General features: G+C 55.3%; 1 protein-coding gene across 5 annotated transcripts in view; it reads right to left on the bottom strand.

The window, feature by feature from the left end:
- Window positions 1-1,577: 1,577 nt before the first annotated feature.
- GRIN1 (glutamate ionotropic receptor NMDA type subunit 1) overlaps window positions 1,578-12,859 on the bottom strand; it is a 35,847-nt gene continuing 24,565 nt past the window's right edge. For 2 of the 5 annotated variants that reach the window (XM_062011497.1, XM_062011499.1), the window contains 4 exons: window positions 11,792-11,901; window positions 10,566-10,711; window positions 7,718-7,828; window positions 1,578-1,646 (listed from right to left, as the gene is read on the bottom strand). In XM_062011497.1, the coding sequence (XP_061867481.1) occupies window positions 1,578-1,646; window positions 7,718-7,828; window positions 10,566-10,711; window positions 11,792-11,901 (436 nt within the window). Of the gene's footprint in view, window positions 1,647-4,672; window positions 4,877-7,717; window positions 7,829-10,565; window positions 10,712-11,791; window positions 11,902-12,859 lie in introns of those variants that run through there. The other 3 variants (XM_062011500.1, XM_062011501.1, XM_062011496.1) reach the window with 2 other exon arrangements.

Raw genomic sequence — 12,859 nt, 5'->3', positions numbered from 1 at the left:
TAGAATGGGTCCAATTTCTCAGCTGGAGTGAGATGAACTTGATGGAGCCACTGCAGACAGTGGGATGATGCTCACAGACCTCAGCTGCCATCTGAAAATCCTGCCTGAAGAGCCTGCCAGCCTCCAGGGTCAAATCCCATCTGCTCGACCGGGACAAGGAGAAGGCAGTTCATGCTCCTGGGGCTTGGTACCACGTTGCAGGTAGGTTTTGCACCTTCACAGGAGGCAGGATGTGATGTTGCCCGTGCGTGTGCTGTAGCTGCTCATCACCAGGCTGGCTGATGCCAGACCCTTCCCCAACGCTGGTATCTCCGCACCAGCTCACAGCACCCACGGGAAGGGTGCTCAGGGATGCTGGAACATGAGCACGTCTGTTTGAGAGGAAGAAGGTGTGGGGAGGAATGGTGTCAACCCATCTTGTTCGTTCCCTTCTCCTGAACTGGGATCCAGTTTCAACATCTCCAGGTTCAGGCAGATGCAGCTATGTGGGCCAGATGCTGAGGCTTGAGGGCTGCCACAGGAGCAGCTATCAAGCTTGAGCTGCAGGTGAGTGTGGCACGGAAGCTGCAGGTGCCTGCCGTGGTGCCCCGAGGCTGTGGGCAGGATGGGTGCCTGCTGCAGATATGGCAGCACTCAGCGAGCCACGACCAGCCCACAGCCCCTCTCCTGGCATTGCTGGTGCTGAGGCAGTGTGGAGCTTGGCTGGAGTTCAGTGCAACCACCCAGAGCCATTCCCCGCGGAGATGTTCCTGGCCTGGAGAGCCACAGTGTGAGAGCTACATGCTGGCTATGGTAAGGTCCTGGAGATGTCCTCCAGGAGAGGTGGGGAGCCAGGATCTTGGCTGGCAGCATGTTACAAGCTCCAGAATACCACGTTTAGCCCAGGAGCCTGAGCTGCAGGGCTGGGAGCGCTCCTGCTGCAAACAGACCATGTGCAGGAGCCAAGCCACAGCCACAGGCTGATGGGAGGGAGGAACAGTGGAATATCCCCTGTGAGGATCAGAGCTCACATCTCCAGCCCCTGCTACAGATTTGGGGGGGGTGGGGTCACAGTACAGCAGGAACATATGCCCAACCTGCTGAACTGTGTTGACTGTTCCAGCGGCTCAGGACCATGGGCACATCACACTGGAGCCCTCTGGGGTGCTGGGAGACCGGGAACACACATCTGAGGGACCGTGCGTGTGCTGAGAAGCCTGCAGCCTGCAAAGTGAAGCACAAGTCTGGCACCAGCTCCTCCCAACTATCGTGGGAGAGCAGGCACCATGTGCCTTTCAAAGTCCTTTCCCCTTGCACATAGCCAGTCAGTGGCAATACAGACAATCAACAGCACTGGTTGGAAACAATTATCTCTGTACAGTGAAGTCCAAACCATGTCCTGGTTCTGCCCTGCACTCTGGGGCACGAGCATGGCAGCAGGCCTAGGAAGGGAGATATACAATGAAGTCACTGTGTATGGATGAAGGATGCTTTCCTCCCATCTCACCCAGAAGAACCCATCAGTGTCCCTTGAAAGGCAATCCTGGCTGTGCCTTCCTACTGTGCTGGGCAAGGACTGATGGCCCTCGGGGAGAAGGTCACACCACAGTGCTGACTGAGGGGTCGGAGAGGTTGAGCTGGCCAGTGATGTCGGTGGGATGATACTGCTGCAACACACAAATAGACAGACAAGGAGAAAGAAGTGTTAGGCAGTTCTGGCACTTGTCCCTGCCTCTACTTACATCCCATGTGTCCCTACAGGATATCTCTTGGGGGTGATGCAACAGCTTGAAACCTGCTGCTGGCTGAGGTCCCCTTCCCAATGCCATCCAGGCTTGTGCAGAGGTCGTTGCAGACACTCTCCAAGCACCCCGTGCATGGGCAGGGAGGATGCCCCAGGCGCGGCGCAGCTCCCGCCGAGCGTGCCAGCCGCGTCGCCTGCTGAGCCAGCCCCTCTGCTAGGGAGAGCTACAACACAAAACCTGTGACTCATCAGCCCAGCCCACGGCTGAACCTGTGTTTGGAGGGTCGGGCTGGGTTTTGGCATCTCTCTGGTGCCAGATCAAGCTGTGCTTTGAGGCCAGGGCGTTTCACCTCCTTGCTTGAGTGACTCTGCTCTGTCCTGTCATGCAGGTGAGGAGGTGTGTGGTGTGGTTGGCTTGCCAGTAGACTGTTGTGTCAATTGCTCGTGTTAGGGATGTGGCCTGGATTTGGGGTTTTGAGCTCCTCGTGGATGGGAGGGGTTTGGCAAGTGCTCCCTGGGAGAGACCTCCCCAGCCACAGTCCCACCAGCAAATGAAGAGAGCAGGAATGCCCTTCAGTGGGCAAGAAAAAAAAAGTCCTTCCTTCCCAGGCAGGGATTTACAACTGGGCAGTTACTTTCTCCTTTTGTCCATCCACACTCCCTTCCTCTCCCAGTTTCTCTCTCCTAACTCCAAACCCTGACCTGCAAGCCCTGTCCAGCCCTGTTCTGAAAGCACGTAGTATCTTGTGCTGCTGTCTGGGGACCTCAGTCGCTGCTGGGGCAGGAAAGGGTCTCTGTGGGTCTCGTGTGCTGCAGCACAGACCCTCTCCAGTGACGTTTGCCTGGCCCTTGTGCCACACTACGCAGGAGGGCTGCTGTTTGCGGGGCTCCTCGGTGACAGGACATTCCTTGCCGTGCGTTGGTCGGTGGTGACTGTGGCCCCGCGGTGCTGCTGGCGGCTCTGGCACTGTGGCTACCCTGTGCAGCTCTGCTGGGCCTCCTGCTGCGGGGAGGGCTGGGGTCCCCCTGCATGCTGCGTGGGGTCCTGGGGGCTGCCCTGCTCTGCCCAGCTTTGTGCTTCACCAGGATCCCTCAGTGGGGAGCGGCTGGGGCAGCACTCAGCGTGATCCCCTCTCCCCATTGCCCGTGCTGGGGATGTGCTGACACCCAGAGAGCTTCTCACGGGATCATTCTTTCATTTAGGGGAGTAGCTCGCATCAAAACTGAGACTCTGAGAACTTCCCTTTGCTGTGGCCTTGCTTTGCTGAGAGGCAACACCTCGGCCATCACCTATTTGCACAGAGAATGGCCGAGGTAATGCTGAAGTTGCTCTGCTGCCCTGCTGGGACTTTTGTGGCTATTCATCACTCCACAAAAAAAAATGCCCATCTCTCCAGCAAACGAGTGCAACCACCCCCTCCTTGTGAAAAATCAGGACTCCAGCTAAATACAATCTTTCCTTTTCACAGCAAAATGGGAGGCTGGTGCTGGTGGGACGGGGCTCCATTCCTGCGGGGAGGCGACTGGGAAAGGGGAGAGGCTGAGTGACTCACTGCTGGAGAAGGAGGAAGAGCTTGAGGTGCAAAAAGGAAGGGGTAGAAGAAAGGCCCTTTGTTCAATATGTTGCCTGATGCAAGCAGGGTGGAAAAAGCAGCGTGTGCGTGTGTGTATGTGTGTGTGTGTGTGTGTGTGTGTGTGTCTGTGTGTCTGTGTGCGTGTGCCTCGGTGTACGTGTGGCGGCTGCAGCGGAAAGCTGGAGGTCTAGCAGGGCAGGCTGGGGCGTTCTGGCCTCTCTGCACAGCTCTGGGGGTGGGAAATGCTTAAAGTAACCAAGCGAGGTGGGGGAATCTGGCAGAAAAAAATTAAAATACAAGAGCATGGCATTTGATTTGAAAGCATTATCTCCTCCAATCACAGAGTTATCACAGGGTAACAGTTGCATTTACTTTTTGTTGTGTAGAGTTCATGCATGCAATTTTAATAACAAAAATAAAGGGTAAAAAGAAAAAGGAAAAGGAGAGGGGAAAAAAAAAAGCAAGAAAGCGGTCATATAAAGCTATGGTAAAGTAGAACTAATGCTAGAAGCACAGATCAGTAATTTAGGGTATGTTACAGGGATGGTGCAACTATCCCCAAAACCAAACATTATAAAGCCAAGAAATTAATCAATATTAACCGTAGAAGAGACTCAAACATGTTAAGGTATGGAAGTGAAGTGAAGGCACCAAAAACTTTAAATGACAACCAGGAAGAAAATATAGACAAGAACTTAGTTATGTCTTTAAAAATGACTTCAACCTGATCTGGGCTCATATGGTAGTCCCTGGCTGGTGGAAGATTTTTCTGGAAGAGTTTCAGGGTTTGGTCTGTTGGGGTTTCTTTCAACTAAAAATCAGGATTCCAGCTAAATGCAATCTTGCTGTAGAAAACATCAGCCTTCCTTTTTCAAAAAAAGAGAATAAAACGAGTCGTCTTTGACCTACTTTTGGTTCTTTTGGGTCAAAATCTAGGGTGTGGTTTGTTGGTTTTTCTTCTTTTTTTTTTCAGCCAAGAAGTGTTTGGCTTTGGGACAGCTGATCCTTCACTGAAAAGGTGACCTTTTCCACCAGCCCCTCTCAGTTCTCGACCAGCTCTGGCACCATCCCCATGGGCGCAGGGCGAGCGTTGCCGCGCCGCACCGAGCCCTGGCTTGGCGGTGACGTGGGGCCTGTGTCGTGCTGTGTCTGGGGGGATGCCCGTGGGCTGGCAGTGACTCTGCGAGGGCTGATGATGGCTGTGGCGGGGAGGTGGGCGGGAAGCCTATGGGACCTGTGCACCTCATGATGTGTCTGTACAAAATGTGCCGGCTCGGAAGGTGTCTGTGTGGTTTTATGCATCTCACATGGCTTCTGTGGGGTTGCAGTATCGTGGGTGGCTGCGATGGATGGCAGTACGTCAGCTCTGCGAGTGCTATTCGAGTTGCAGGAGCTGCCTATGGGGAACACATGCATCTCCTCCTGGGGCGGTGGGGATGATGTGCCGCGGAGAGGCTGTGCAGCTCGGGTGATGGTGGGCGCTAGGACGTTCAGAGTGGGGTGGCAGCTTCCCAGGGCTGTCTTGGCTCCATGGTGCCAGCCTGTCTCTCTGGCACTCCTGAGGGACCATTCTGCAGGGCTGCAGAGCAGAATCCATTTTTAAAACTCCCGACAACGAAAAGGAAAGAAGCAAGGCCACCAGGTTTGCGTCTTTCTCTCACTAGCCAGGAGAGCCCATGGGGCTGGGGTCAGCTTGGCCTTCCAGCCTCATGGGCTCTCAAGCCTTGCCCATCTGAGACCTGGTGTGGGCCCGCAGCTCTGCTGAGCATCATGACACAGAGAGCCTCACTGCTTTCTCATCTGTACAAGGACCCCAGGCAATGTGTCCCGCATGCTACGCACTCACGGGGCCTCCCACAGCTGGAGGGATTGGGGTGTCTGGGCCAGGGCTGCTGCACGGAAGCGGAGGGCACCAAACGTCAGGCTGTGACACAAACTGGTGGCAGCACCATTCCATGGGTCACTCGCCTTGTGGAGCAAGCAGCAGGTCTGCCCAACGTCACGACAAAGCTCGCTCCACCACACACCTCCTGCGATAGCCAGACCTTGCATCTACTAGCCTCCATCTGGACTGCATTGGCTTGGATGTTGGTCACAATAACCTGGTTTTGTTCCAACTAGCCTGGTTCCCCAGGGAATGGTTCCTGGGACCCTGGCCACGTTGCCCCATGGCAGGCAGAAGGTTGCAACAGGTTCCTGGGCATGGTTGCCCATAGCTGCCTCACAAATGCAGCTGCCTCCCAAGCAGAGGCCATCTTCTGGGATGAGTGGTGTCATCTCCCTCCATAACTTGCCTGTGAGCAATGTGTCAAGAGCATGGCCAGAACCCAAAGCACGGCGAGCCCCATGCCACATCAGCCCCTGCCAGGCAAAGGGATTGGGAAGCACAGCTCCACTGCTCACCCTCTCATACAGGTGGCTCCTGGACCAGGTCAGCTTAGGGCATCAGAGTGCTCATATCCTGGGGTAGAGAGTGCAGTGGAGTGTGTGGCATAGGGTGGATGCTGCACTGCAGAGCAGGATCAGGCCCAGGATGCTTCCCTGAAGAGGAGGCAAGTGGGAGGTACCACGGGTGCCACACACCAGCTGCCCCATTGTTCCTGGATTCTCCCTGTCTCCCACACCCATCATGGGCACTGACTGCCATGTGCCCACTGCACTGTGATACTCCTGCTCTCCCAAGACAGGATCCCTTGGTTTCCTAACCATGGAGTGGTTCAAACACTGCAGACATGGGGGTCTGCTCAGGACATGCTGAGGGTCACCCCAGCATCTCTTTTTGCAATATTTATCCCTTTTCTTCTGTGCATCACAGCTGTCCCTCCTCCTCTGCACTCTTCCCATCTTCTCCCCTGAACCACTCATCCTGTTTCTGTCTCCTCTACCCCCACCAGGGCTCAGGCCACCAAGGCACAACCTCCAGTCCTTCTGTAGAGCTGCTCAGGGGGTGCAGCAGTGGGGATGGGTCGGGGAGGCAAACATTGAGGCATCTCTAGGACAAGGGAGCATGAGGATAGTGAAGGAGATGGCAGGGATGCCCGTCTTCCATGTGGGGCACTGGGGATGAGTGGGGAGAGCATGGGCCCCCATCTTGGCCTGTCAGGCTTCGAGGTGACAGCGAGAGGAGCACTTTGTGTGAGGCAGTGGCAGCCGAGCCTGGCCAAGGGGCCAGCTGTCCCCAGGGCTGTGTCCCAGGGCTGCTTCTCTAGCTGGAGCCTGCATTGGTGTCAAAGGCAGCCGCCTCCATTCCGCATACAGAGCCATGGCCCCGAGACCCCCTGCGATGCCGCTCCTCAGAGTGCCCCGAGCCTGCGGCAGGGATGGGCCATCCCGCTGCGGGACCCGCGTCTCCCCGCGCCGCCGCCGTCCCCCCAGCCCACCTCGCGCCTGGGGCAGCCTGGCAGGGAGCCTGTTCTAAGTAACCCTGGGCAGAAACGCGCTGCTCGCCCCCCGGGGAGGCGATTTTGGGAAGCCCACATCGCGCCAGGAGGTCGGGCAGCAAAAACGCAGCGGCCGCCGCCACACGAGACAACAGAGTAGCCACAGTGCAGAGTGTCATACGACAGACAGCGACATGCAGAGGGACACCGGCTCAGTCCGACAGACCAACAGCCCAACCTGACGCTGAAGAGTGTCTGGAGCTCCAGCACGAGCAGACACGTTTGCACATTTGGAAACAGCTGGCTTTAGAGGCAGCAATTTGGATATTTTCTCTGGTTACGTGAGAGCAGTTTGAACTCCGAGGTGGAAAGCACAAGGTTGGGGTCTTTAACAACCTCCTCTTTCAAGCCTTTGTGTCTCTTTTCTAGAGCTGCATTACTGCTGACGATAACCAGAGAGAGCTGTCACTCCGGTGCCATGGACCATGTCCCGAAGGCTAAACCGTCACAAACAAAAATCACATGTAGAGAATGTGACACGCATGGCTCTGGGTGAGGCGACACAGTGCCCAAATTAAATCGGGGTGATCTTTTTTGTTTTAGGCATACAATGACCAACGGGGACAGGAACACTCAGGAACAGAGGGGGGGAAAAAATAAAACCAACCCAAAAGGTTTAACTCAAAAAAAGAAATCAATGTCATTGGTTTCAAGAGGTCAGCACCGGGAAGGTGAGCGAAGCACAGAGAGGGACGTCAGGAATCATCCAGGCAGAAAGAAAACCAAAGAAACGAAACAAAAAACTCGGTTGCATCTCCCAACTCATCACAGGACTCCAAGCCACCTCCTGCCTGCCCTCCAGGACCCAGCATCCTTTCAGGTACACGGGATGACTGACTGACTGACTGACTGACTGGTGACGAACATGAGCTATGCATGTACACTGGCAGCTTCGGGATGGGTGTGTGGCAGTCGATGGGATGGCAGAAGAGAGAAAGAGAGAGAAAGAGAGAGGGCAGAATTGTTCTTCTTCCTCTTACCGTATCCTTGGAGGACCTACGTCTCTTGAAGCTGGAGGCCAGGGTGGAGGTGATGGACCTAAAAGTGGCTTTCTTTTTAGGGTCAGGTTCTGCTCTACCACTTTTTCTATCCTAAAATGAATATGTATAAGTGATTAGATCTCTAGTGTGTTGTCGGAAACGCTAAATCTATTTGAATACTGCCCCGTGTCATGTCCTTCATTTAGGTGAGAAAGCTACTGGAGGTGTCCTGTCACTGTCCAAGGGCCTCCGTGGCCCAGGGCTACAGCACTCCTACGGCTGCAGGGCGGGAAGCCCTCGGGAACAGCCCTGCTCTCCTGGCTGTCTGCGGCTGGGCCGGCACGGCTGAACCTCGCTTTTCCTGGGGATGCTCTGCCTGCCCCTCGCTTCCACCACTAGCCTGGCGAGACCGGGAGGTGAGATGTTGCAACCTACCACTACAAAAAAAATAAAAGCACCACAAAAACCAACAAAACCAAAACCTGCTTGAGGGCCTTTTCTGAGGCTGAATCCTAGTGCCACAAGAGAGAGAGAGAGGACTGCGTTTGAAAGAGAAGTCATTGTATGGGGACTCTGCAAAAAGAAAAAATGTGTTCAAAAAGTCAAATGAGGCGGTTGTGCAAAGCCGAACGTGGGTTGGTGGTGGTGGGGTTGGTTTGGTTGGTTGTTCGTTGTTTTTTTTGTTGTTGTTGTTGTTGTTCCAAAAGTAAAAAGAAAGGTTGAAAAACAGAAAAAAAAAAAAAAGCAAAAAATAATAATACTGAAGAAAAAAAGAAACTGGAAGAAAAAAGAAAAAGGGGGAAAAAAATAGAAGGGAAAAGAAAGGGAGGAGGCAAAGCGTTAGCACTATGATGTCATCGGGGTCGGGATGAACTCAAAGAGAAACAGAACTGAAAAATGTAGGCGTTGGTGTTAGCGAGTCGGACCTGGTTGGCGCAGGCTGGGAGCACCAGCCGCCATGGCGCGGGGGCAGCGAGCCGAGGGGACCGGCCGCGCTCTGCGGCGGGCGCTGACAACGATTCCTCCCCAATTGCTTTCGTGCCAATGAGTGTGACCTTTCCGACGGGGGACGGAGTGACCAGGTCTGGCTCTGCTACCGCACGGGGGTAACCAAAATGTATCCCGCTGGTGCGTAGAGCATGCTCGGGGATACATTTGCTCCTCCTTCTCAGTTCTCTCTTTTGCGGACATGCACAAACGGAAAGGAAAGCAAGATGAATGGAATGAAATGTCGTTTTTCTTCCATGGCATCTCAGGAAATAGCCATGGCAAAACTGTGATCCCAAAAACCATCATTTTTGTTTGTTTGTTTTAACAAATAAATCTTTCCACTTGCCTACCTTCTAGCAATGTACCAGATACTAGTGCTCTGACGTTTCCTCCTGTGGAAAAGTCTCACAATGTCAAACGGCTCTTTACCATGAGGCTGTTTAACCCCCACAGGGCAGCATGCTTTGCTCTCAGTCCCACAGACTCTGCCCAAGGACCCAGTGCAGTATTTTCTAGAAGGTTGGCAAGTGAAAAATGGCAGTGCGACTAGTGTGCTCTGTCCCAGCAGCCTTAACCCCCTCGGTGCTGCTGCTTTTTGGAAGCAAAGGAAAAAAAGAAAGGAAAAAAGGAAAAAAGAAAAATAGAGAAATGGCTCTTTTTTTTTTGTTTTGTTTTGTTTTGTTTTTTTCAGAGACTCTCATCAGTGAACTGAACCCAGCGAGCTCTCAGGATACAGCAGCCCGGCCTCCTGCTCCCCCTCGCTGCTCTCGGGCAGGTCACCTCCACCCGGGCAGCCCACCCGCACGCCCCAGCCAGTGCTGCTCCCAGGGGACACCGCTCTGGGCTCCTTCTGGGGGCCCTGAGCCTCGTTCTCTCTCTGTCATTCACTGGCTCTGCTATGAACAGCAGTCTCCTTTAGTTGCCTAAAGGATCTTGTGCTCTTTGAACACCAGGTTGCATACCCAAGGAAGAAAAGCAGCCTGGGCAAATCAGAGAGAGCCTCCAGCTGCACTAAACTGGTGTTTGGGGGCACCTTGGGGCTCAGCTCCAAAAACAACGGGGTAAGGGAAGTGTGAGGCTGGTGGCCCACAAATGTGCCTGCAGCTCAGTGTCACTGCCAGGCACCAATGAACCTCCTCCTGGGCTCCCCTGCCTCAGCAGCATGCAAGGGTTTCAGAGATGGGAGAAGCTAGGGCAAGCAATGGCCCCACAGAAGGGGCCCGGAGCAGCCTTGGCACTGACAGGCACTGGCACTGCTAGCTCCCACGTGGGGAGACGTCCTTGTCTCCAAACGACAAGAGCACGCACCACCTCTTTTTGGAGTTGGTCCCAGGTATGACAAGGGCCACTATACCCCTGGGGAGTGGGCAGGGAGAGGAAAGCAATGGAAACCATCCTTGGAGCATTTCTGCACCTGGGCACCAGGCAGGGATGCTCATGGGCAGCAGATTAACCCTCCCATCTGCTGGGGAGCGTGGTCAGAGCTCAGTGCCAGCAAAGGCGCTGTACTGGCCCTGCTTGCTCAGCCTGGGTGAAGCATGACTCTGGCACACGGTCCCCAGCAGAGAAACATTCCCACCCTGAGCACCGCCGGGGCACCTGGGCCACTCCACTGTCCCAGTTGGAGCTGTGCACAACACCTCCTGGGACAAACTCACTGGCCAAGGGCAGGTCCTGGGGACAGGGCAGGGACCCTGCTGGGTTTGCTCGACACCCAGTAATGCCCGGCTGGAGTTACTGAGGTGTGGGGTGTGGGACAGAGGGCCCAATGCTAATCCACAGCTCTGCATTCACTGATTTGGTGAAGGAATGGAAAACGCACCTGTTGGAGATTTGCTCTAAAAACGATTTGTCCTACCTGCAGGTTTTTCCTCCACACATTAACGGCCGCAAACGCCAGCTGCATCTGCTTCCTCCGCGCGTCCTTATGCCTTTTGTAAGCTATTTCTATGAATATTAAAAATATCCCGGCAACAATACCTCCAGCCACCAGCATAAACACACCTGAAATAAGCAGGAAAGTTACAGGGGGCAATGGAAATTTCACCACGACACTTCATTTCCTCTGTTTCGTGCTCAGCAGCAGGAGCACCTGCCAACCCGGGGTCCCCCTGGCCCCCCAACGTCCCCCCACAACCTGGCCTGGAGGGGTCAAGGAGGGGAACCCAGCAGCCATCCTGTGCAAGATCCTGTCAGGCACAGGGCATCAGCTGTGCTGTGGTGATGCTGGGGCAGGCAAGGTGTGCTGGGTCTGCACTGAGCCCTGGGGCAGCCCTGGCTACTGGGGCTGTAGGGTGGTTTGCACCAGAAACCCATCTCTGGTGCCTGCCTTTGGCTCATCAGGGAGGACAGCCATGTACAGAGCTCTCTGCTGTCCTTGGCCAGCTGCAGCTCTCAGGGCTGGAATTTTGGGAGTGGTGTCTTGAGGAGTCAGAGCCAAGCATCCCCTCTCTTGATGCTTCTGCCCTGGCCCGTGGTGCCAGTGAGGACTGGGTCCTGTTGGACACCACTCACCCCCCATCACCACATCAGCTGGGCGAAGGACCAGCAGCACTGCATTGCTGCAGAGAGAGCCTATTCAAGAGAACTCACAGCCTTTGCCAAGGGGGATCAAGAAACCTCCCCCCCTCTGTATCAATTACCCTTCCCCTGCACCTGCCCACTGCCCAGCACCAGCCAGGACATGCTCCTCGGGGCTGGGGTTGCCCCTCACCACCAGCTCCCTCTTGCAGCAGGATGGTCGCTTGCCTGCCCTGAGGTGCTGCTCCCCTCTCTCTGCCTTGGTGACAGCTCTGACTTCACTATGGCAGGCACAGTTTGGCCAGAGCAGAGAGAGGGGAGCAATGTTCAAATCAGGGCAGACCCACCAAGGAGAAAGCCACCCCAGGGGATGTGGGGGAAGCCTCGCAGAGACATTTAGGATAATGCAGGATGGGAGCCCAGCACAGCAGCCTCCCAGCACCAGGAAAGCACAAACCCGAAGAAGCAGAGCTTTGGCCAGAGAGGACAGCCCCGGAGAGGAGAATATCTTGAGCGAAAGCAGGCTACCCAGCCAAGAGGAAGAAAGAGGTTTGCAGAACAAACCTGCCATATTTTCAAAGGTGAGTGTTGCTGGGGCATTGCTACGGGAATCACACTCCTGATACCTCACCCAAGTCTTGTCCAAATCCTCCATGAAGCCGTTCTCGTGGGACCTAAAAGAACGAGGAGACAGGGCAGAGTAGTCACTGGGCAGCTGAAGCACAAGCTGTTTGTGCCTTCCTGCCCGCTGCCCTACAGCTCTGTGCTCACCTGCAGCTCACAGGCACACGGGCTGATGCTGTGGGAGCTGCGTGTGAGTGCAGGCAGATGTGCGGGTATGGCTTTGGCACAGAGTGAGCGTGTGTGGCCTCTCTGCCATGGCTGGCTGCCCTGCATGCCAGTGCTGCCACGAGCCATGTGCTGCACCCACAGCTGCCTGGTGCCAGCTCCCTGTGTTGGACAGCCGGAGAGCAGTCTGGCTGCTGCCAAAAAGAGTCACGTATAACCTGTTGTATGGAGCTGGCAGGTGTGGGCAGTTCCTGGAGAGCGTGCTTGGAAGGAGGCTGCAGGGAGCTGGTGTGGCACACATCTCCCAGGGCCCTGCTGCATGGTCCCCACCTCTGCCAGGGCCAGCAGGGAGCCCAAGTGATGCTGGACCCCAATCCTATCTGGTGATCACCAGCACCCTCTGGATCGAGGCAAGGGCAAAACGGCTGCCTGGCTGCTCCCTGCTGTGCATGTCAAGGGCTGGGACTCCCCAGAGACTTGATGTCACAGCTTGGGAGGATTCAAACCACATCCCTGCAGTGCCTGTTCCTGCCTGGACAGTTAGTGGCGATGGAGGTGGGCACAGAGCACATATCTCACCATGGGTCCCCCTATGCTGTCCTCCCTCTTGCTGCTCCCCTACCACCTTCACCACCTTCCTGGGCCACCTGTAGCCCTGGGGCTCTCCATCCTCTCCCAGGAGGGCACAAGGGACTCCTGCTGCTTCTCCAGACTTCTCACATTGTTGCCCCAAATCCTACCTGTCCTGCTGCCACCCATCCCCATGGTAAAACCACCTCACAGACCATCCCCCACGGCTGCCTACAATACTCTGGGTCCTGCCCATGTCTTCCACATCCTGCC

This window comes from Colius striatus, chromosome 19 (assembly GCF_028858725.1).
Source record: "Colius striatus isolate bColStr4 chromosome 19, bColStr4.1.hap1, whole genome shotgun sequence".
In the NCBI taxonomy this organism is placed as follows: domain Eukaryota; kingdom Metazoa; phylum Chordata; class Aves; order Coliiformes; family Coliidae; genus Colius; species Colius striatus.
This window is presented reverse-complemented; position numbering and strand designations above follow the sequence as displayed.